The sequence below is a fragment of the Bubalus kerabau genome, chromosome 1 (genome assembly GCF_029407905.1).
Source record: "Bubalus kerabau isolate K-KA32 ecotype Philippines breed swamp buffalo chromosome 1, PCC_UOA_SB_1v2, whole genome shotgun sequence".
NCBI lineage: Eukaryota > Metazoa > Chordata > Mammalia > Artiodactyla > Bovidae > Bubalus > Bubalus kerabau.
The window spans coordinates 16,756,575-16,776,260 of record NC_073624.1 but is presented as its reverse complement, the minus strand read 5'-3'; the positions used below and the strand labels follow the sequence as shown (position 1 = coordinate 16,776,260).

The following is a 19,686-nucleotide window of genomic DNA, read 5'->3' as shown; positions in this document are numbered from 1 at the left end:
CCAAGGCAGCACCAGCAATGGGGTGCCGGGCAGAAAAAGACATTTGAGAGATTTTAAGGGGTAAAAAGTAAAAATGAGAGGGTTAGTCACCATGTGGACATGAGGTTAAGGGAGAGGGAGAAATCCCAACCCACTCCCAGGTCTCTGGCTCAGGTAACTGGGAGAAAGGCGAAATGGACAGAGCAAAATCTGGGCCAAGGTTGCATCTGAAATACAGGACGCCCTAGTGGAGCTGCCAATAGGTAGTTGGGCGGGAGGTCTACATGGACATTAACACATGGCCGGTAGCTGAAGCCAGGGCCCAGGATGGGTGCCTGGCAGAGGTAAGACCAGGCATGGGTGGCCGAGCAGTGGGCCAGTAAGCTCCACCCAAACCCCACTGCGTCTGCAAGGACCACAGAGAAGTAGGGATAACGTGTGTGTGTGTGTGTGTGTGTGTGTGTGCATACACGTATGTGTGTTCAGTCATGTCTGACTCTTTGTGACCCCATGGACTATAGCCTGTCAGGTTCCTCTGTCCATGAGATTTCCCAGGCAAGAATACTGGAGTAGGTTGCCATTTCCTTCTCCAAGGGATCTTCCCAACCCAGGGATCAAACCCGAGAGCGTTGGCAGGTGGATTCCTTACTGACTGTGCCACCTGGGGTAACATAACTGATACTCTAAGCCCCTTATCTCACACACAGTAATTAAGACCCGGGTCCCTGGTCTTCCCTGGGGCCAGGACACCATAGGAAGGATGCTCCGTCTACAGCGTACTCTTCTGAAATAACCCCATCTGGTTCCTGCCCCTTGTACCTGGGGGACACCTCTCGGAGCCCGTTCTCTCTTATTACAAACAGCAGGACTGGGACTTCTCTGCTGGTCCAGTGGTTAAGACTCTGTGCTTCCACTGCAGGTGGCAGGCTCAATCCCTGGTGGGGGAACTAAGAGCCCACATCCCGCAAGGTATGGCCGATAATTAATCAATTAATTAATTTTTAAAAGGAAACCCCCTTTTTAAAAAACAAATAGCAGAGTTGCCTGCCCTCTCCCCCTCGACTCCCCTGGGGCTGGGCACACAGGCACCCCAGGTGAAAAATTTCAAGAGATGGGGGTGATGACAATGTCCTCCACAAAGCCCTGGCATATGCAGCATCCCCTCAATTGTTTGTACTCTTCCCGGGGTGCAGTGGGAGCCATCTGATCCTGGCGACAGCACCCAGAAAACCAGCCCTGCCCCTCACTTCAGCTCGGAGACCCCAGAGCGGCCACCTACAGAGCACCCACCGGGGATCAAGCAGGCCAGAGGCAGCTGACCAGGCTTTTTTCCAGTTGTTTTATTTGAAAACCCTAGGGTGTGTCCCCTCCCTCACACACCCACCACCCGACCCCCACTCCCACCCCAGGACGTGACAATGCCACACGCACACAAGGTTGTGAGCTGCACACGGAACACAGGGGCTGCGCTCACGACGACATGAAAAAATATACATTATATATAATCCAGCCGGGGCCCCCATCCCACTCCCACCCCTACAACCCAGCCACAGCCAGGCCTCAGAGAGGGGGGGACAGGAGAGGAAGAGGAGGGAAGGGGGCCAGGAGAGGAGGGGATCCCCGGAGTGAAATGGAAAGAGGGGGCTCGTTAAGAGAAGCAGAGAATGCCTGGCCAGGGGGCTCCGTGGACAGGAGAGAAGGTAAGGGCAGGGGACCAGGTTTCCTTCAGTACCCCCCCACCATATAGCACATGGCTGGTGGGGGAAGAGACAGATGTGGGTCAGCAAAGGGGGTGGCTGCCTGGCGACAGAGAAGGCAGCCAGAATCTCCCCCACCTGGGAGTAGGAGCCCAGAGGCATGGAGCAGGGGTGGGCTGGGAACTGAGGGGGAGGGTCGGGCTCTGGTGGGCCCCCCGATTCTGAGATTAGGAGAGGACTCTTCTAAGAGCTCTCTCCTCCACCCCACCGGGTCTCTCTCCTCTAAGAAGGTCCTTCTGTATCTTCGGTGTGTCTGTCTCACCGGGATGGAATTCTCTGTCTGGGGAGGGGCGGAGGCCTCAGTAGCGGTGAGGGGGGGTCTCGATGATGCGTCTCTCGTCGCTGCTCGGTGAGTCGGCCGCCTCTGAGTCGCTGCTGTCCTCGTCGTCCTGCTGGCCGCCTGCAGCGCCCGCCACGCAGACCTGCCGGCTCTGGTAGGACTGGAGAAGGGTGGCGAGGGGGTGCTCATTGGGAGTCTTCCTGCTGGGAGTGTGCCCCATATGCACCCTGACTCTGCAAGGCCCCCCACTCACCTCCATGGGGTTCACGATAATTGTGAGAGCTGAGTCATCCCAGAAGAGATCGGGATCCTTGGGGTCGCTGGAGGCCCCAGGAGGCCCACTGGCCCCCGAGACGCGGCGGTGCAGTGAGTGAATGCGCACGAGACCCAGGACAACCATGAGCACCAGGAAGCCCACGCACACCACGATGATGAGGGTCGCCGCACTGGGGACCACTGCAGAGAGAGCCAGGCACACCTGAGCCAACTCTGCTGGCGGGGGAGGGGGATGGCAGGAGGGGGTCAGGGGCCTGGGAAGAGGGCATCCCTGAGCAAAAGAGAGGGTCCATGATGGCCCAGAATAGAGGTCTCCACTGTAGAAGCTGGAAGAGAAGCAGAGTCCCAAGGGTACAGAATCTGCCCTCAATGCAGGAGACCAGGGTTCAGACCCTGGGTCGGGAAGATCCCCTGGAGGAGGAACTGGCAACCCACTCCAGTATTGTTACCTGGGAAGTCCCATGGACAGAGGAGCCTGGCGGGCTACAGTCCAAGAGGTCACAAAGAGTCAGACTCAACTAAGCGACTATCACTTTCTCTTTTCACTTTCACCCAGAGAAGGGCAGAGATGGGGAGGGAAGGGGGCGGCTGGAGGGACTGAGAGCCCGAGGGAGGGAGGAGGTCTGCACAGGAGGAAGGGCAGGGGGAAAAGGGCCCTCAGCCCAACGTTGCCCTGAGCAGTTCTGTGCTCCGCAGACAGAGGGCAAGGCCTGGACTCTGCCCAGGTCCTCTGCCTGCGCCTTCCCCGGGCACCATGCAGTCCAGGAAGGAGGTCCCGGGAGCCCAGAGGGGAAAGGAGAGAGGTGGCCACACAGGCTTGATGATACAAAAGGAGAGAATGTTCTCCTTCATTTGAAGAGGAGAAGTGGGCTCCAAGCGTGGCCTGACACCCAAGGCTGGGGACAGGACCAAGAGGTAGAAAGCAGCCCCTTCAAGTACCCACCTGGACAGAGCTCACCCCTGCTCTGTGATGCCTCCCGTCTCCTTGTGGGCTCAAGCCTCCTGGACACTGGGGGCGTCCTGGACACTGGGGGGCTCTGCTCCCCTTGGGATGCACCCCCTGTCCCCTGGGCCCTGTCATGCCTCTGGGCCTGCAGCCTCACTCTGAAGCCCAGGCTCAGCGGGGCGTGGACCCTAAAGGGCAGCGAGACCCAGAGCGGGGCGTGCACCCTCACTCGGACCTTGGAGCTGATGGCGGCAAAGCACACGTGCAGACACAGGTACACGCCCAGGAAGAGTGTGTGGGTGCACACCTGGACCAGGGTCACCACGCTCCGCACCCGCGCCAGGCCTCTGCTGGCCAGCACGCCTGCCCGCATCAGCCACCCAACAGCCTTCTCACATGGCAGGATGGAAAGGACGCGCCTGAGAGTCTCCAGCAAGGCACAACAGAGCCACACGTGCAGCTCCACCCAGCTCCCCGCCAGCTGGGCAGTCCAGGCAAGCCCCTTCAGGACAATGTACCCTCCACAGACCTGGACCCAGACGGCCACGGAGGCAGCAGCCGTGAGCACAGCCTTGCCCACCTCCTGCACACACACGGACAGCACGCGGAGAAGCAGGAGGAGGCAAAACAGAGGAGCCCACAGCCCCACGGACAGCAAACGGAGGTAGAGACCCCACAGGCGCGCCCCCAGGCCCAGTGCCCTCACGGGCAGCTGGGTGACTACACCCCACATGGGTGCCCACTCCTGCCAGCCACGTAGGAGCAGCGCCTCACTGACCAGAGAGGCTGTGTGGGACCCACACCCTGGGCAGTCCCGTTGCTGAGGGGCTGTTAGTATATGCGTCTCACTCACACGCACACACACGCACACACACACGAATTTACCCACAGCCTCCAAGACTCACATGGCCAGAGACGAAGCAGAGCACAGGGAAGCACACAGCGTGGGGTACACCCTGGTGCACACCTGTCCTCCAGCAGAGAGTGCACGCACACGCTGCCACACGCTCCAGAGCCAGCCAGGTGTGGAAACACAAGCAGGTGTGGGAGCAGCCGCACTGGCCTCACGCCTCCCCAAGGCCGCCTTGGTGGTGCTCTGCCAAGTCGGTCCCCAGTCTGACCCGACCCATAGCCCATTTGGGGCCAATGACAACTGACTCTGCAGAGCAAGGGAGGCAGGCTCCCTGGGTGCCGGCTCTGGGGAGAGATGGGCCTGGCTGGATGAGTGTTTCTCAACTGCCGGGGATGGAGGAGGAGGAGAGGGGAGGCCCAGCCGTCCTGTCGGCTCCTCCGCAGGAAAAAGCCCCTCTTGGGTCTCCAGGTCGGTGGGCCAGGATCCCAGAACAGTGACCCCCACCAACAGAATGCCCCCGTAGTCAAGCCCCAGGCTGTAGAAGTAGAAACCCCTCCTTGGGGTGGAGGCCACAGCGGATGAACTGGCTCCACAGCCACAATGATGACAAGCCAGAGCTTCTGCTCTGTGCCTTAATCAAATGCATTTGTCTCTCCAAGCCCCTGGCCTGGTGAAGGAAGTGACCAGCTGACTGCCGGCCATCAGAAATGACCACAGGAAAGACAAAGTGCAGACACGGCATGTGCAGGCAAACAAGTACAGTTAATTAGTTTAAACTGAGCCAGGAGGCCGGGGAGATGGGAGGATTTTAAGTTAGCTACAGACAGACACCAAGAGTTTAGGGAACATCATCAACCTTTCTTACTGCATTAGCTCCAAGTAGTTGACTCTGGCCTCGAGTGACCTCCAAGGCCAACAGGAAGGAGTGTTTGAGATCTAGCCAGTAGCCCATCTGAAACTCCTGGCTTCGTGTAAGGCACCGTGAATGCCCTGTCCACAGCCCTGCGTGGATCTCCCTTTCTGAAGAGTCTGGGGAGAAACCTCCAACCGGAAGCACTGGTGGGTCCTATCATATGACTTTCCTAACTGCTCAGTTTTTCTCCTGTTTCAGCTCCAAGGAAGCTCAGGTCCAAATTCTGGCCACTCAAGCAATTGTGCAGTATCTCACAGCATGTGTTTTATGAACTGACTTATTCCCTGGCTTCATCTTCTTCCATCATTGTCTTTTCTGCCTCACGTCCAACTTCATTTTCTATTCTCATCCTACTGCACTGGGTCTCTCCACAAAGTCTCAAATACTTGTAGCTAACAAAGCAAGGAAATAATTCCTAACCTGACTGCGCATTGGAATCACCTGAGGATCTTTAAAAACCCACTGAAGCCTGGCTCCCCACCCCAGACCTTCTGATTGAATTGGTATGGGATGTGGCCGAGGCACTAAGGGTTTTTACTGCTCCCAGGCGATTCTGATATGCATCAAAATTTGGCAGGACTGGGTAAATCTTGGCTTCATTGCTCATCTTACCCTTCTCAGGCAGCCTCGTTCTCTCCAAACACAACACCCGGAGCCACCCACCCACCCTCAGTTCTCACACTCTTGTTCTCTCTCATGTCCATCCAGACTCCCTTCTACTCTCCAGGTTCAAGGTCAAGGTCTGAATGTGCCAGCAGACCTTCCTTGACTGACTGTGCCAGTTCACACTGAGCTCTTTCCTGGTGCACTTAGGCACTACAGAGAAATGTACCTCCCATCCAATTGGAGAGAATTCTATCTCTTCCTCTTTTGCATGGTCAGAGTAATTTGAAATCACTAAACCACAATTCTGTAACTCCACTCTCAGGGCTGGAGGGAAGGGAGAGAAAGGGGACACTTTGAAGAGTCAGGAAAGATACATGGACAAAATGGATCTCCTGATAAGTTCAGGAGATGTCAATCACCAAGGCCCTCGGGTGAACTATGAACTTTGTACCCTACTCAGGCCAAAATCGGGGGAAAGGAAAAGCAGGCTGCTGCTCTCAATTGGGATCTCAGAGCAAGCAGAGAAAACAAGGATGAGAGTTACCGAGCTCAACAGCAATGCCAACCAAGACCCACTTTGAGCCTAATCTGAGTGGTAGACCCAGTATCCAACCCCAACAAGGCTGAGTGGAATGATCGCCAAGGAAAGAACTGGAAGAAGAGCTAGGGAGTCATGGCCCCAAAAGTCTATTTAACAAAAGCAGGTCGAGTTCACTCACATGTCTCTAAAGATTGTGTGAAGCTTCCTAGAACCTTGCTTCTTGCTTATGCCTTACACTCCCTCCTCACCCCTACTTCCATCTGTTTTGCTGTAGGCATCACAGGAAAACAAAAGGTGTCTGCAGTTGTTTTCAGGGAGAGCAAGGATGAGGGGAGCCAGTCCCAGGCAAAAGCAAACACAAGAGACAGTGCAGTGGAGGCCGCTACCCAAGGAGAGGAAACCAGACTGAATTCTGAGGGGTACCCAGGAGCCAGTCTCAGTCAGAGACATCCTGGGAAGCCCTCAAGGGCTCCCCCAAATTAGGTGCAACTATAAAGTGATGAGACTTTTGTTTAAGCATCTAACATGGAGAGGATATGAAGTGTGATGGCTAGAGCACGGGTTCTGGAATTCTGCTGGCTGGACTCGAATCCTGGCTCCACCATATTTTTGCTGTGTGATCTTGGATAAGGTACTTAACCGCTCTGGTCTCTGTTTCCTTGCCTTTAGAAGGGATCATTCTAGTGCCTATTTCATCTGTTGTCTGTAATGACTCACTGGGTTAATAGGTGTAAAATTCATGGGCAAAGTGCTTGGCACACCAATGTGCTCACTATTCTTAATAATTACATGGCTGACAAGAGAGCTGTCCTTTCAGGGTAGGGCTCAGTGAGTGACCGTGACCTTGTTCCAAGAAAGCATGTTTGGAACTCCTTAGGGAATTGCCTTCAGCGCCTGCAACTCGCCTTTTGACTTTTTTTTAATCTCTTTTATTTTGACTATGCCATGTGGTATGTGGAATCTTAGTTCCCCGACCAGGGCTCGAACCTGTGCCCCTTGCAGTGGAAGCACAAAGTCTTAACCACTGGACCTCCAGGGAAGTCCCTGACTTTTTCTAATACGTGACACACCTCTGCCTTTCCAGAGTGGGTTTTACATGTACAAACGCAAAATGCTATCCAGAGCCAACTCTGACAGAAGTGGATTCTGATGTTGGGTAATATTGAACTAGGCCAAAAGCAAGGTATGTCCTGAAAGTAACAAAAATAAATGCATCTCATGAACTGACTTTGAAAGCAATTCTAAAAAAGGCATTCCAAAAATCATTTCCAGCAACATCAGAATCATTGCAGTTTTTAACAATGTGAAGACTCAGTTTATAATATTAGGTGTAAATATTAGGTTACAAAATAGTTTGATCTCATGTTTGTTAAAAGAAGAAAAGAAAACAGTCACATAGGCAAAAACTGGGTTGAGACCCTATTAACAATGGGTCAACTGTGGTGGAATTATGGATGACTTCTCTTCTTTACACTTATAGTTTCTAATTTTTCTATAATTAAGCAGCTCAAATTATGAATTAAAAATTGCATCACTAGTAAGCAACCCTGGCCACAGAACAAGATGGCTCTGAAAGGCATCAGTCCATTTGGATGTAACACTTCACATGTTTGCACATTTTGTTTCAGAAATAGCCTTATGACTTTATAGATAGCACATAATTTGACAGGCAATAGCACCAACCTTATTTAGAAGAGAAACTGTATCTACCTTATAACTGTTTGTATTCTTAATGGTATTGTCGACAGCATTAGTATACAGTAGGTGCTTAATGCCTGGAAAATCCCATGGACAGAGGAGCCTGGTGGGCTGCAGTCCATGGGGTCACTAAGAGTCGGACAGGACTGAGCGACTTCACTTTCACTTTTCACTTTCATGCATTGGAGAGGGAAATGGCAGCCCACTCCAGTGTTCTTGCCTGGAGAATCCCAGGGACGGGGGAGCCTGGTGGGCTGCTGTCTATGGGGTCGCACAGAGTCGGACACGACTGAAGCGACTTAGCAGCAGCAGCAGGTGCTTAATACGTGATAGCTTACTACTGAGGATCCCGAAGTCCGGGGCTGACTTGATATTGTTGGCAGCACCAACAACAAAGACTAAACCTGCACTGACCACCAGCCAGGATATGAGTGACCCTGTGATGACCCAGGGCTCACACTCTCCACTAGGGAAAGTGAATGAGCCAGGGGTGAAGGGATTGGAACCGTCAACCAAGCCAGGTTTCACAGAATCCATGGCTCCATCCCTTCCTCCTCACCCACCACCCCCAGAGGTGGGGGGAGGATGCTTGTGCCCACCCGCCCGCTGCCCCATCCAGCCTTACGTACTGGAGTTGCGGTGGGAGCTGGCCAGGCTGTGTCCAGCCATCTCAGGCGGTTGCTGGTGACCGCGGTGCAGGAACTGCTGGGAGCTGAGCATGTGGCTGGGGTGGGCCACCCGGTTCACGCTGTGCAGGACGCTGACCTGGGGCGAGGACGGGCTCAGTGGGCACGCTCGCTTCTCCCCAGTCCTCTTCCAGCCCTCGGAGGCCCATCTCTTCACCCCTGCTCCCTCACCACCCTCCCACCCCCCTCAGCTTCCCCTCCTTCTCTACCCACAGCCCGGATCCAGGAGTCCCCTGCCTGGGCTGCAGTTTCCATCCCCAACCACCAGGGGGCTCAGTCCTCCCCCTCATCCCGGCTCCTCGCTCGGGGAGGGGGCGGGGGGGTTGGAAGGGAGGGGGCTCGGGTTACCTCCACGATGAATTCATTGCTGGAGTAACGCCCATTCATTTCTGAGCAGGAGAGCCGGAACTTCCTGGCGTAGAGGGCTGCTCCATGTCGCAGGCGATAACGCGCCTGCCTCAGGATCTCTTCGTACACGGTGATGCTCTCCACCCCTGGGAACCGGAGGCGGCTCAGAGCAGGAGCCAGCAAGGAGGCCCGGGGTCTCTCTCCCAGACTCCCACCTGTTGACGCCCCTCAACTCAACAGGAGCGTGACCCGAGTCCTCAGAGGGAGAGAGGCTCCCCAGCACCCCACCAGCTCTGCCTGACTGGGACAGAGAAACTGAGGCTCCATTTGCCCTCCTCTGCAAGCTGAGGAGGGATGGAGAGAAGGAAAACAGGGACGCATGCAGGACAGAGAGAGGAGGCAGCAGCTGGGAGATGGTGAGGGGCAAACACAGAAGCCCTCCATGAGGCTCTGGAAGGGAATGGAAACAGGAGGGGACCGGCCACCCCATCTTCTATTCTCCCCAACAGAGGGTCCTTTGGAGAGGAGCAGGCTTCCCAAGTCATTACCACCAAACGTTAAGAGATGAGCACTTAGGAACTTCCCTGGGGGTCCAGTGGCTAAGGCCCCATGCTCCCAATGAAGGGGACCGGGTTCCATCCCTGGTCAGGGAACTAGGTCCCACATGCCTCAACTAAGGGTTCGCATGCCACAACTAAAGAGTCTGCATGCCACAGCTAAAGACCCCACATGCCGCAACTAAAAAAGACCCCACGTGCCACCAACTAAGACCCAGCACAGCAACATAAATAAATATTAGAAGAAAAGAAAAGCTATGCTGAATCCCAGGGATCAGTGAGATGGAAGACAGAGAAGATGGTGAGTAGCAAATGGCCAGAGAATAAGAAAGCTAGTCCGAGACTGAGCCAGAGAAGAGTGGAGCCCAGAGCAGAGGTGAGCCGGGCTGGACAGAGACGCTGAGAAAGAACCATCAGGATTCTAAGCCCTAGCCCCTGCCTCTAGGGACAATCTGGAAGCCAGAGGACACCAGGTGGGGAAGGTGCAAGGGGACACTTGGTCACATTCCTGGGCCTGGAAGGAGGACCCTCTGGGCTCCCCAGAGACTCGGTCATGGACGGGGGCGTCCCAAGAAAAGAGGACCAGCTCTTGGGCTCCACTGACCAGCAATGGTGAGGTAGGCAGATGTGTTGGTGAGCTCCAGGCCTCGCTGCTGCAAGGATGCCATGTCCAGGAGCAGACTTTCCCGCTCGGGATCCAGGTCATCCCCCACCAGGGAGATCTCACAGCCATCCAGGTTGTGCACGATCTCGTCTGACATGCGAGTGTCTGTCACTGGACGGGAGGGAGTCGGGTCCGGGTCAGAGCTGAAGGGGCCACCTCCTGGCCACCCCTCCTCCCCTTCCCAGGTCATCCCCTGAGAGCTGCCAGCATTGCTGTCAAGAAGGTCACTAGCTGACAACCTCCTTATACCTGGGGGCCTCCCACTGGCCCTCCTTCCCAATAGCCAGGTATTCTCGAAAAGCGAATGTGGGGTGACATTGTTATGTCCAGCTCCAGATTTTCTCCTTCACGTTGGTTCCAGACACCGACCCCTCCCTGAGAGGCATGCTTACCCGTGCCTTGCCAACTCTCATCCTTTTTGGCCTCCACCTGGTGCAAAATGGAGCAAGTGATCTGGAGGTCAGGGAACAAAGGAACCCCCTCGGGTCCCTCGAAGTCCACAGCTGGGCGGGCAAAGTGAGCAGTGCCACTCAGCAGGATCTGGGGGGCATCCGGCTGTAGCACCACCACATAGCCCTCCACTTCAGGGATGGAGACACAGGACTCTTCACTGAAGCACCTGCATCAGGAGAGGGGAGGGAGGCAGCCTGTGAGCCCAGCAACCACTCCCTGATAATCTGTAGTCTGGCCATCACTCTGGACCCCCACCTCTGCAGAGAGCACCCCATGTCAGGGAGAAAAAGGGGAGGAAAGGGGGACAGTGTGTCTGCAGACCACCCCACCACACACACAGCAAAGCTGGAGGGGGAGATGCCCTTTCCCAGGAGGAGGCCACTGCAGAGAAGGGGCAGGGGCAAAAGGTCAGGCAACCCTGACCTATGACATCACCAATGCCCAATCCCAAGACCATAGAACTGTATTTTACAAACTGAACATACAGAAATGTAAATACATACACAGCTCTTCATCTAAGAGCTTTTTTGTTTCTTTGATTTTTAAAAAGTGTATTCAGTACAATTCCCTTCCTGGGTACATATCTAAAGAAAATGAAATCACTGTCTCATGGAGAAGTAAACTGCAACCCGCTTCAATAGTCTTGCCTGGACAATCCCATGGACAGAGGATCCTGGTGGGCTATAGACCATGGGGTCACAAAGAGCCGGACACAACAGAGTGATTGAGATCACATTCAGTGCAATTCCCTTCCTGGGGATGTGAGGGCTTCCCTCATAGCTCAGTTGGTAAAGAATCCTCCCGCCTCCCGCAATGCAAGAGACCCCGGTTCAATTCCTAGGTCGGGAAGATCCACTGGAGAAAGGATAGGTTACCCACTCCAGTATTCTTGGGCTTCCCTTGTGACTCAGCTGGTAAAGAATCTGCCTGCAATGCGGGAGACCTGGGTTCGATCACTGGGTTGGGAAGATCCCCTGGAGAAGAGAAAGGCTACCCACTTCAGTATCCTGACCTGGAGAATTCCATGGACTGTATAATCCATGGGGTCACAATGAGTCAGTTATATATCTAAAGAAAACAAGTATGAGTATATATGGGTATATATCTAAAGATGAACTCACTATCTCAGAGCACTAGCTCCACCCTCATGTTCACCACAGCATTATTCACAGTTGCCCAGACACAGAGACCACCAGAGTGTCCGCCCATAGATGAATGGATCAAGAAGATATGACATACATACAATGGAATACTATTCAGTCTGCCTTTTGTGATGATATGGAAGGGCCTTGAAGCTGTTATGCTAAGTGAAATAAGATAAAGACAAATACCATATATATAACTTATATGTGGAATCTATCACCTTCTTTTTTATATTTTTGGCCACACCAAGTCATGCAGGGATCCTGGTTCCTCAATATCCATGACCCCTGCAGTGGAAGCTCGGAGTCTTAACTACTGGACTGGTAGATATGTGTCAAAAAATATTCAACAACAAAGGTGGGGTGGGAGTGGGAAGTGTGTCAAAGGATGTCCACAAAACTATAATTCAAAAGATATATACACCCCTGTGTTATAGCAGCGCTATTCACAATAACCAAGATGTGGAAACAATCTGAATGTCCACTGACAGATGAATGCATAAATTAGATGTGGTACATATATACAATGGAATACTACTCAGTCATCAAAAAACAAAATGATGCCATTTGCAGCAACACAGATGCAACTAGAGAGTATCATACTAAGTGAAGTAAGTCAGAAAGAGAAAGACAAATACCATATGATATCACTCATATGTATGGGCTTCCAGGTGGCGCTAGTGGTAAAGAACCTGCCTGCCAATGCAGGAGATGGAAGAGCCCTGGGTTTGACTCCTGGGTCGGGAAGATTCCCTGGAGAAGGGAATGGGAACCCACTGCAGTATTTTTGCCTGGAGAATCCCATGGACAGAGGAGCCTGGAAGGCTATAGTCCATAGGGTTGCACAGAGTTGGACACGACTGAAGTGACTGAGCATGCACGCATGCACATCACTTACATGTGGAATCTAAAATATGACACAAATGAACCCATCTATCAAACAGAAGCAGAATCACGGACATAGAGAACAGACTGATGGTTGCCAAGGGAGAGGGGTTGGGGCAGGGATGGAGTGGGAGGCTGGGATTAGCAGATGTAAGCTTTTATATACACAATGGATAAACAACAAGGGCCTATTGTATAGCACAGAGAACTAGATTCAATATCCTATGATAAAGCATAGTGGAAAGGAATATTAAAAAGGTATGTATATATACATATAACTGAATTACGTTGCTGTACAGCAGAAACTAACACAACACTGAAAATCAACCACAATTAAAAAAAAAAAAAAAAAGGACATCCTCCTCCCAGGTGCATCTTCCACTCATTTCGTCCAGTACCAGAGAAACACTCTTCGGTAGGCAAGCTAATCTGACCATATCAGACCACATCCACCATCCCATGAAGCCTCTCTGACCTTGGTGCCAGACAAACCCTCCCAAGAAGACTAAGTCCTGACCAACCAACATCACAGCCACTCCAGAACACACTCCCAGGATCTCCTCCAGCCAATCTGAGGGTTATCCCCAGAGCACTTGCTGCTTTGTGAAGCATTTTGCCTACTTGCGTTCACTTAACCTTCTTTCACTGCTGTTGGAAGGAGCAGCAGAAGCCAAAGCTCCTGGGTCAAGCATCTTGGCCACATAAGAAATATGCACCCCGGTCCAGGCTTGAACCCATTATTCTCATTCCAGGTACACGCCTTCCCACTAACCCACAGCCACCATGTGGAACCCGGGTTTGCACAAATCAAATTTATTTATAAAGAAGTGTCTCCTTGGAATTCCCAGGCGATCCAGTGGTTAGGACTTGGCACTTTCACTGCCGTGGACCTGGGTTCAATCCCTGGTTGAGGAACTAAGATCTCACAAGCTGCATGGTGCAACAACAACAAAAAAAAAAGTGCCCCCTTGAACATGCAGTTTTCACAGGGGAGGTGGTAATTCCAGAGCAGGGCTTGTGGTACACCTGCCTCAGCTAAGAGAAATTATTTTTCTAAAAGGATTGTCATTTGTGTTACTGAGTGAGTCCAGCTTGACTACTGGAGCCAACAGGGAGAAGGCGTAACCTCAGCAGATACCATGAATGCAGACCCCCTGAAGGGACCAAACCCACAACCTGCTGAGTTCCTGTGCCCTAAGGAGCAGGGCCTGAGACAGTCTGCACAGTCCCAGAGAGACCCCAATCAAAGCCTCCTGGAAAATAAGTCCAGCTGACTCTGGAAGCACAGCCTCCAGCAGATATTTCCACTGTGATGGGTGATCCAAAAGGGGCCCAAAGGGGACCAGGGGGCTGGCCCTGGCACTGATGATCTGGTCGAGAAATTAGAATTTCTACACAAACCTTCAAACAAGAGTCAACGTGATCACCATCACATAAATGGAGCACACACAAAACCAAGAGCGTTCAAAGTGGGAGAGGTTATTCTGGCTAAGATGGGAGTAGGGTATTTGGTCAGGGAGAGTTAGAATACTGGAAAAAAGTAGCAAGCGACCCAGCCTTTGAAGGAGGTAGAAAGTTGACCCTAGAGTGGATGGTGAGGAGCACACAGAGGGGAGTAGAGGAACACAAAGCAGGAAAGGCTGGGACAGATGGTTCAGGGCTCCGAGTGCAATTTTTATGAGCCGCAGGAGGGAACCACAGATGTCTTCTTCAGCTGGGAAGTGTGAGGATGGACATTTGGATTTCAGATCACTAACCTAGCCTTTGGGTCGAGGCGGAACTGAAGTTAGAATACTAGACAGTCATTAATTTGGAGGCTATCTCAAGAGGCCAGAGGAGTGGACATGACAGCCTGCTGGAGCCATAATACAGACATGGGGAAAGAGGAAGCAGACACCAGACACGGATGCAGAGGTATCTGGGTGACCAGATGACTGACGGGGTGTGGCACATAAACACAGGGAGGGCTCCAAGGCAGGTCAGAGGCTGCAAGCCAGGGTGACTGCAAGGACAGAGACACCGCCACAGAGGCAGAAAATTCGGGGGCAGGGCTGGTTCAGGCACTGAAGTTCATTATTAAGCTTTAGCTCATTTGTTTGAGGTGTGGGCAGAACTTCCCAGACAGAGATTACAGCAAGCACGTAGAAATTCAATAACTAGGGAGAGCGAACAGAGCTAGAGAAAAAGATGTGGTGCCCATCTGTTCAGTGGTCAATGCCATGAGGAGATGGGCTTTCCAAGAATTCCAGAAAGATTAAAAAAAAAAAAAAAAAAACCTTAGGGAAAATCTGCATTGACTGAACAGTTGCATGTGAAAGTGTTCAGTCATGTCTGATTCTGGACCCATGGACTGTAGCCCACCAGGCTCCTCTGTCCATGGGATTCTCCAGGCAAGAATACTGGAGTGGGTTGCCATGTCCTCTTTCAGGGAATCTTCCCAACCCAGGGATCAAACCCAGGTCTCCCACATTGCAGGCAGAGTCTTTACTGTCTGAGCCACTAGGGAAGCTCAAGAATACTGGAGTGGGTAGCCTATCCCTTCTCCAGGGAATCTGCCCCACCCAGGATGCAGCCAGGGTCACAAGAGGATTCTTTACCAGCTGAGCAACCAGGGAAGCCCCTCAGTGAGGTGTTAGTGTAGCACTAACCACATGGAAACCCTGAAACGGAAAAATGAGACCTCCCTCCCTCTTCACCTCACAAAGGAAGAAGGCCCCTCCCCTCTACTAAAGGAAGAGCTCAGGTTCCCAACCCTCAGATAAGTCTCTTCCCTGGGCAGGTAATAGGTCAGAGGAATCCAGATGAGCCAGTCAACAAAGAGGGCATCAACTCCCACCTTGTAGGGCTACCCCTTGCAAAGCTCCATCCTAAGCCAGAAGACAGAGCCCTCCCTCTGACATGGCCCCTAAGCCTATGAAAGAGATAAGATCAGTTCTTGGTCCCTGAGGGATGAAGCCCTTGGCACCTTGAGAGCCCTTTAACAGCTAGAGCTCTCACTGGAACCTGGCAGGGCCCATCCTGAGCGCTGATCGTTGTCCACGAGAACTCATCTGCCCATAGCCTTCAGCTCCACACCAGGACCATACCATGGACCAGTAGCTCAATTCCCCAAACCCACCCCGTCTTCCACAGCTTTAACTGGGAGGCTTGACAACCATGCCCATCACTCTCGGGGGCTCAGAGCCTTCTCTCCAAACCCGTTCCTGCCAGGATAAGGGCAAGTCAGAGATGCTTCTCTTCAGACAGCTTTTGGACAAACGCAGAACAGTGGAGCGGAGAAGGCAATGGCACCCCACTCCAGTACTCTTGCCTGGAAAATCCCATGGACAGAGGAGCCTGGTGGGCTGCAGTCCATGGGGTCGCGACTGAGCGACTTCATTTTCACTTTTCACTTTCATGCATTGGAGAAGGAAATGGCAACCCACTCCAGTGTTCTTGCCTGGAGAATCCCAGGGACGGGGGAGCCTGGTGGGCTGCCGTCTATGGGGTCGCACAGAGTCGGACTCGACTGAAGCGACTTAGCAGCAGCAGCAGAACAGTGGAGAAGGGAACCCAGAAACCCCGACCCCTGCATTGTGTGATGCAGCCACTAGAGGGCAGTAGCTCTTAAAACTTCCCTACAAGCATAAAGGGTGAAAATGCCTTCAGGTAATAAGTGGTGAAAATGTCTTCAGGTAATAATCTTCCCTGGTAGCTCAGACTGTAAAGCGTAGGCCTACATTGTGGGAGACCCGGGTTCAATCCCTGGGTGGGGAAGACCTCGTGGAGAAGGAAATGGCAACCCACTCCAGTATTCTTGCCTGGAAAATCCCATGGACGGAGGAACTTGGTAGGCTACAGTCCATGGGGTCACAAAGAGTCAGACATGACTGAGCAATTTCACTTTCACTTTCATTAACTGTGCAGAAAAGACACTCTGCTGGCATTTGATCTGGACTCGTATCACTTACTCTCACAATTCCATGAGTTAGATTCTATTGTATATCTGCTTGATGGCACTTTCTCAGTACTAAAAAAGCTAGGAAGTAAAAACTCTGTATCTATAATGCTTGTGTTTTCATGACCCCTCAATCAATCTGTATTCTTAAATAACTAATATACTTAAGGGCTTCCTTGGTGAGTCAGTGGTGAAGAATCGCCTGCCAATGCAGGAGACATGGGTTCAATCCTTGGGTTGGGAAGATCCCTTGGAGAAGGAAATGGTAACCCACTCCAGTATTCTTGCCTGGAAAATCCCATGGACAGAGGAACATGGCAGTTGAGTCCATGGCGTTGCAAAGGAGTCAGACACAACTGAGCAATCAAACCACCACTCCTAGCGCCCAATCCAGGACCTTCCTCTGTCCCCTCTCACATGTCAGCACAGACGTATAGAGATTAAAACTCCTAAATGCTGGAAGTGTGCTTTGGTGGGAAGAGTATGTGTTAGCTGCTCAGTCATGTATGACTCTTCATGACCCCATGGACTGTAGCCCGCCAGGCTCCTCTGTCCATGGGATTTTCCAGGCAAGAATACTGGAGTGAGTTGCCATTTCCTACTCCAGGTGATTTTCCCGACCCAGGGATTGAATCCAAGTCTCCTGCATTGCAGGCAGATTCTTCACCATCTGAGCTAACAAGTGGAAAGAGTAATGAACTCATTGTTGAAAAATTTGAGTCTAGTCCACACTCTTCTTGCTGCGTTGCTGTGTCAACTGGGCAGGTCAGTGTCCCATCCCTAAAACCAGAGGGGAGGGGATGCATTATGTGCCTAGCCGTCTGTGGCATCTAAGGCCAAGGAGTTCTGACACTGTCTGGCTCTGTTCTGTGACTTGCCCACCCACCAGACACTCACTTGACAGCAGTGGTGAGGCGCAGGGGCCTGACGCCAGGCGTGGCAAAGCGCAGAGTGTTCATGTAAGCCACATGCTGCAGGGCATGGTTGAAGGTCTCCACATCATCCCCCTCCAGGGTGAGCAGGGACTGCGAGGGGTTCACGTGGACCTGGGCCCCAGACACAGACAGGGCTGAGAGCAGGACGGAGAGGAAGGGAGCCAAGGGGTGGGGTGGGGCGGGGCGGGGGCAGGGAGCATGCCCGGAGGGAGGGGGCCAGAGGAAGGGGCGATACCTTCATGCCTTTGCCCAGGCTCTCGAAATCCCTATAGTCCAGCCCCTCCCGACATGCATAGAGGCACTCGATGACCTCACGGCTCTCCAGGCGGCCTGAGCGCACGCTGAAACCAGCCAGGTAGCCGTGGAAGTAGTGGTGGATCGGCAAGGGGTCTCCTAGGGCAGGAACACAGGGGTGGACAGGAGGTAAGAGGTGTCAGAGGAGAGGGCGGAGGAGGCCCCAGGTAGAAGAGGCTGAGAACAAGACAGAGAAAGAGCAGCAGGCTGGGGAAAGAAGATGGAAAGAAGCCAGGTAGGGCTAAAAGAAGGATGGATGAGAGGCAAGTGAGGCTAAGGGAAGATGGGAGAGGGAGAAGACAGAATGAAAACTGGGGAAGAGAGGGAGGGAAGGCGAAAAATAGAAGCCACAGAATGAGAAAGGCTTCCAGGATAAAGAGAAGAAGCAAAGCAGGACCAAAGGGAGGAAAGAGGCCCAAGGCGGAAGAGGAGAGTAAGTGAGGGTGTCTCCACGGTGCATGCGGGGGGCGCTGGCAGGGATGCGTGGGAGCTTCAGGGATGCCCAGCTCTCCAGGCTGCGTGGCCGTCTCCTGCCCCCTGTGCTCTGCCACGCATAAAGCCAGCGCAGGAACCCTGGATGTCACTCTGTGGACAGAAGAGGACACCGGCTCCCAGCCGGCTCCATGCGGCTGCACTCTCTCCGCCTGGCCACGCCACTCGGAGGCTGTAACCCCGGTGGCGCGCGAGGCAGTGAAGCGCAAGGCCGGGTAGGACCGCGCGGATGCGGAGCCCAGAGCGCCAGGCTGAGATGCGAGCTCTTCAGCCTCCGGGTCTCACACGTAAGTACCTGCTGTGGCGTCCGTACTGTTGTCACCTCCCTTTTCCTTCTCTTTGTTCTTCTCCTCTAGGGGAGAAAGAGAGTGCCAGTGAGCTCAGGGATGCGGGGCCAGATTGACAGAGAGGCTGGGGAGGTCTTCCTGGGGCTGCCCCTGCCCATGTAGGACTTGAACCTCTAACTGAGTCCCAACCCTTCTTTTGTCTTGTCTGAGGTTATCTCAGGCCTCTGTTGTAGACAAAACCCAAATATGCTGCTGAGGAAACAAGGGCTCTGGTACCCCCCCCTCCACACACACACACCTTACAAACCACATGCATTATTACATACATACATACACCACACACAAAAACATACCACATACACACACTACATACACACCACTTAGACACACCATATACACAAACGTACCACATACTACATACAGACACACCACACACACACTACATTCACACCACACACACACTATACACACAAACCATATGCACTACATACATACACACACTACATGTACACATACACCACACACACAAACACACCGCATACACACACACACACACACACACCCCATCCCAGAAGGAAAAAATGAAAGAAACAGCTTAAAAGTTGGAAGGTTGCTGACTGTCTGCAGGGTTCCTCCTCCAGCAGAGGAACAGTCTGTGAAATTATGACGGGGACAGATCAAAGTATGAAGCAGCTGCAGGTACAGAAAGTGAGACGCTGGTGATGGCCGAGTCAGAGGGGATGACTAGTCCAGCAGGCAGGAGACCAGAGGGGCGGTGGTCTCCTCCAGCGGAGAGCTTTCCCAGCCTCCCTGCCCAACTTCAGGGAGACGAGGTCATAAGGTCAAGCTGCCCTTGCTCCTCCACCAACCACTGGGCACCTCTACCATGAGTGCCTCCGTGGAGAAGCTAGGGGTTGAGGCAAGGGGACTTACCAGCCCAGCAGGCCCCAATCATGAGCGCAGGCTCCCTTCGAGGCGGGTGAATGAGACCATTGTCATGGATGAGGGCGGGGTCGAAGGAGATGCCATCTGCATAGAGTGTGACCGTGGGGAACTCGAGATTCAAAGCATAGTGGTGCCACTCGTCATCGCAGACCTGGGAACAGGGAAAGGCAGGAAGCCCTTGGTTACTGCATCCCCAGGAAGGAACCCCCAGC

General features: G+C 53.0%; 1 protein-coding gene across 1 annotated transcript in view; it reads right to left on the bottom strand.

Annotated features, from left to right (window-relative positions):
• Positions 1 to 1,342: 1,342 nt before the first annotated feature.
• CLSTN3 (calsyntenin 3) overlaps positions 1,343 to 19,686 on the bottom strand; it is a 29,863-nt gene continuing 11,519 nt past the window's right edge. The window contains exons 9-18 of the mRNA XM_055569481.1: positions 19,463 to 19,625; positions 18,538 to 18,594; positions 17,692 to 17,849; positions 17,419 to 17,567; positions 10,497 to 10,723; positions 10,045 to 10,215; positions 8,884 to 9,029; positions 8,479 to 8,614; positions 2,270 to 2,472; positions 1,343 to 2,176 (exon numbers count right to left, since the gene is read on the bottom strand). Of these exons, the coding sequence (XP_055425456.1) occupies positions 2,036 to 2,176; positions 2,270 to 2,472; positions 8,479 to 8,614; positions 8,884 to 9,029; positions 10,045 to 10,215; positions 10,497 to 10,723; positions 17,419 to 17,567; positions 17,692 to 17,849; positions 18,538 to 18,594; positions 19,463 to 19,625 (1,551 nt within the window). The 3' untranslated portion in view covers positions 1,343 to 2,035. The remainder of the gene's footprint in view (positions 2,177 to 2,269; positions 2,473 to 8,478; positions 8,615 to 8,883; positions 9,030 to 10,044; positions 10,216 to 10,496; positions 10,724 to 17,418; positions 17,568 to 17,691; positions 17,850 to 18,537; positions 18,595 to 19,462; positions 19,626 to 19,686) is intronic.